General features: G+C 49.8%; 1 protein-coding gene across 1 annotated transcript in view; it reads right to left on the bottom strand.

The window, feature by feature from the left end:
* Positions 1-3,822, bottom strand: part of LOC102245258 (ADAMTS-like protein 3) — a gene marked incomplete at its 5' end in the record, with an annotated part of 69,808 nt that overhangs the window by 30,571 nt on the left and 35,415 nt on the right. The window contains one exon of the mRNA XM_014541780.1: positions 3,557-3,663. Within this exon, the coding sequence (XP_014397266.1) occupies positions 3,557-3,663 (107 nt within the window). The remainder of the gene's footprint in view (positions 1-3,556; positions 3,664-3,822) is intronic.

Below are 3,822 nucleotides of genomic sequence, written 5' to 3'. Positions count from 1 at the left end.
TTTTTTTTTTATTGATTTCAGAGAGGAAGGGAGAGGGAGAGAGAGTTAGGGTTTGATTCCCGGTCAGGGCACAGGCCCGGGTGGGCTCCATCCCCCCGTCAGGGCACAGGCCTGGGTGGTGGGTCAGTTCTGGTCAGGGCACAGGCCCGTGATCTCTCTCTCTCTCTCTCTCTCTCTCTCTCTCTCTCTCTCTCTTCCTTCCTCTTTGAAATGAACATTTTCTCCATATCACTGCACAGGTGCTAACTTGGATGTATAACCTTCATTAAAATTCTCTTATGTCAGTGGTTCTCAACCTCCCTGACGCCGAGACCCTTTAATACAGGTCCTCATGCTGTGGGGACCCCCAACCATAAAATTATTTCGGTTGCTACTTCATCACTGTCATGTTGCTACTGTGATGAATCGTCATGTAAATATCTGATTGTATTTTCATTGTTACAAATTGAACATAATTAAAGCATAGTGATTAATCACAAAAACAATATGTAATTATATATGTGTTTTCCGATGGTCTTAGGTGACCCCTGTGAAAGGGTCATTCGACCCCCAAAGGGGTCGCGACCCACAGGTTGAGAACCGCTGTCATATGGTCTGACTTCCTCCTCATTCACTATCACTGTAATTAGCAATACGTCTACTGCTACACCTCCCGCGGGGAAAGCACTTTCAAATGTAGGATTTGAGGCCACTGTCACCTTGTGAGGTCAAAAGAGCAGGGTCATTATCTCCATGGTGTTCCTTTAACAGGAAGGACATGGCCCTGGCTGGTGTGGCTCAGTGGACAGCGCGTTGGCCCTCGGACCGAAGGGTCCCGGGTTTGATTCCGGCCAAGGGCATGTACCTTGGTTTCAGGCTCGATCCCCAGCCCTGGTCAGGGCGCATGTCTCTCTCACATCCATGTTTCTGTCTGTCTGTCTCTCCCCCTACTCCCTTCCGCTCTCTCTAAAAATCAATGGAAAAATAATCCTGGGGCGAGGATTAACAAACTAAAACAACATAAAAACAAGAAGCTTGCCTGGCTGGAGTGACTCAGGGGTTGAGCATCGACCTTATGAGCCAGGAGGTCAGGGTTCGATTCCCGGTCAGGGCACAGGCCCGGGTTGTGGGCCCCATCCCCAGTGTGGGGCGTGCAGGAGGCAGCTGATCCATGATTCTCTCTCATCATGGATGTTTCTCTCTCTCCCTCTCCCTTCCTCTCTGAAATCAATAAAAACATATTTTTAAAATAACTCACACACACACACACACACACAAAACAAAGTAAGGAGACGGAGGTTTGGAGAGAAAAGGAAGACACCAAAGAAGGGGTAGATTGGAGACTAAAAGTGTGATTTCCTGCCTTCTATTCAGCTGTCTCTCCCACGTCCTCGGAGGATTCCAAGACACAATACGGCCACTGGCGTCCCCAAGCAGGGACCCTCCCTGTTCAAACAGGAACCCTCCTGGCCTTCATTCCCTTCCGGGCAGACAGGGGTGTCTAACCCCAAAGCCCACGCCTCCACGGCCACCCCTGTCCGTTGCGATGGAAGGAATGATCGGGGAATCAGATCGGAACAGACGATAAATCAAACGTTCGACGACAAAAAAAAAAAGCCACTGGCGTCCCCAAGCAGGGACCCTCCCTGTTCAAACAGGAACCCTCCTGGCCTTCATTCCCTTCCGGGCAGACAGGGGTGTCTAACCCCAAAGCCCACGCCTCCACGGCCACCCCTGTCCGTTGCGATGGAAGGAATGATCGGGGAATCAGATCGGAACAGACGATAAATCAAACGTTCGACGACAAAAAAAAATCAGAGAAAATTTGTAACAGCAACCGACTGGCTGGTGGAAATACGGAAATGTATCCAGTTTCAGGCAAGAATGTGGGTTCCATTATGTTGGAAGATTGTGGTTCTTTTTTCCGAATGCCACGCTTCAATCCCACCCCCGGACAATATTTTACAGAACGCGGTGTTTGCCAGAGGATATAGCCAATACGTGTCTGTGAGGCTTAGTTCTTTCGACTAAACTCTTTCCTGCTTCCTAATCTTAGGTTCCTGGCCACAGCAGGACACAGTCTGAAATCTCCAGGCATCGTCCACAAACTTGTTGTTAAAAATATATATATTTTTCTTGATTTCAGAGAGGAAGGGAGAGAGAGAGAGGGATACGAGAAACATTGATCAGCTGCCTCCTGCACACCCCCTACTGGAGATGTGCCAGCAACCACGGTACATGCCCTTGACCAGAATCAAACCTGGGACCCTTCTGTCCACAGGCTGAGGCTCTATCCACTGAGCAACACCAGCTAGGGTTGTCTTTTTCTTTTTAAATATATTTTTATTGTTTTCAGAGAGGAAGGGAGGTGGGAGAGAGAGAGAGAGAGAGAAACATCAATGATGAGAATCACGGATCGGCTGCCTCCTGCATGCCCCCCACTGGGGATCGAGCCCGCAACCCGGGCATGTGCCCTGGAGCGGGAATTGAACCTGGGACTCTTCAGTCCACAGGCCGACGCTCTACCCACTGAGCCACACCAGCCGGGGCCAGGAAGGCCATCTTGGCCTGCACCATGGGAATGGCATAGGCCTGCATGGATCAGTGTCGCTCAGGCACGCGTCTACATCTATGCATGACCCTGTATTAGATCCGAACGCACTGCCAACAGCGGTATAGTAACCGCATACTAGCCCGTGACCTCAGAATGACCTCAGAGGCCTGTCCCTTTGCCTACAAATCCGTTCCCACACAAATGTTCCCACACGGGTGACTAGAAACCGCCAGATAGGAGCTCCCTGCTCTCGGGCGTTATCGAGCCCCGGCCACGGAGGGCCCCTCACTCTAGCCTTCCCTCCCCGCTCTTTCCACCTGGAGCTCCCCTCCCCTTCCAGCCCCTTTTCTGAAAAATTGTATTTATTTATTTAAATTGATTCCAGAGAGGAAGAGAGAGAGAGAAACATCAGTGATGAGAGAGCATCAAGGGTCGGCTGCCTCCTGCACGCCCCCCACTGGGGATCGAGACCGCAACCTGGGCCTGTGCCCTTGACCTGGAATCAAACCCGGGACCCTTCGGTCCGCAGGCCCACGCTCTATCCACTGAGCCACACCAGCCGGGGGCCCCCCTCTGACTCTTTAAGGCTGATCTCCACAGGCTCTTCCTACTTCCTCCCGGTCCATCTTTTCAGGATGATCTGTGGATTGCGTTGCCTTTCACTTTCCTTCTGGAGCGTTCCTTTGTCTTTTTAAAATTATTATTATATTTTTATTGATTTCAGAGAGGAAGGGAGAGGCAGAGAGAGATGCATTAATGACTAGAGGCCCGATGCACGAAATTCGTGCAAGAGGAGGCCTTCCTTCCCCTGGCTGCTGGCACCGGCTTCCCTCGCAGCCCTGGCTTCATCTGGAAGGTCGTCCGGAAGGATGTCTGGTCTAATGAGCATTTTACGCTTTTATTATTATAAAGGGTGTCCCAAAATTCACGCAAGATTTGCATTTTGCGTGAGCATTAACAACAACAACAACAAAAAAAATAAAAGCCTAATTTTACTTGGTTTATTGAATCAGATTCTAATACCTGTTGCCCTTTGATGTCAGTCCCTTCAATTCGATAAGCATCACCAAGTACCAATGATGGCCCAGGAGCAGGGACAAGGAAGGCCCATGAAGACCGCGGCTTTGCGTCTGTGCCAGCAAAGCCGTGGAGGCCATTGACCCGATGTGCTATTCCATCCATAACCCTAGACTGTGTACTTTATGAATCCATAAAAAAAATTTACAATTTTTAATTATAAACCTGTGTTTCTATCAAAACTACTTCTTGCGTGAATTTTGGGACACCCT

The sequence above is a fragment of the Myotis brandtii genome, unplaced genomic scaffold (genome assembly GCF_000412655.1).
Source record: "Myotis brandtii unplaced genomic scaffold, ASM41265v1 scaffold1072, whole genome shotgun sequence".
NCBI classification, from domain to species: Eukaryota; Metazoa; Chordata; class Mammalia; order Chiroptera; family Vespertilionidae; genus Myotis; species Myotis brandtii.
The sequence above is the reverse complement of the archived record's forward strand: the minus strand, read 5'-3'. Positions and strand labels throughout refer to the sequence as shown.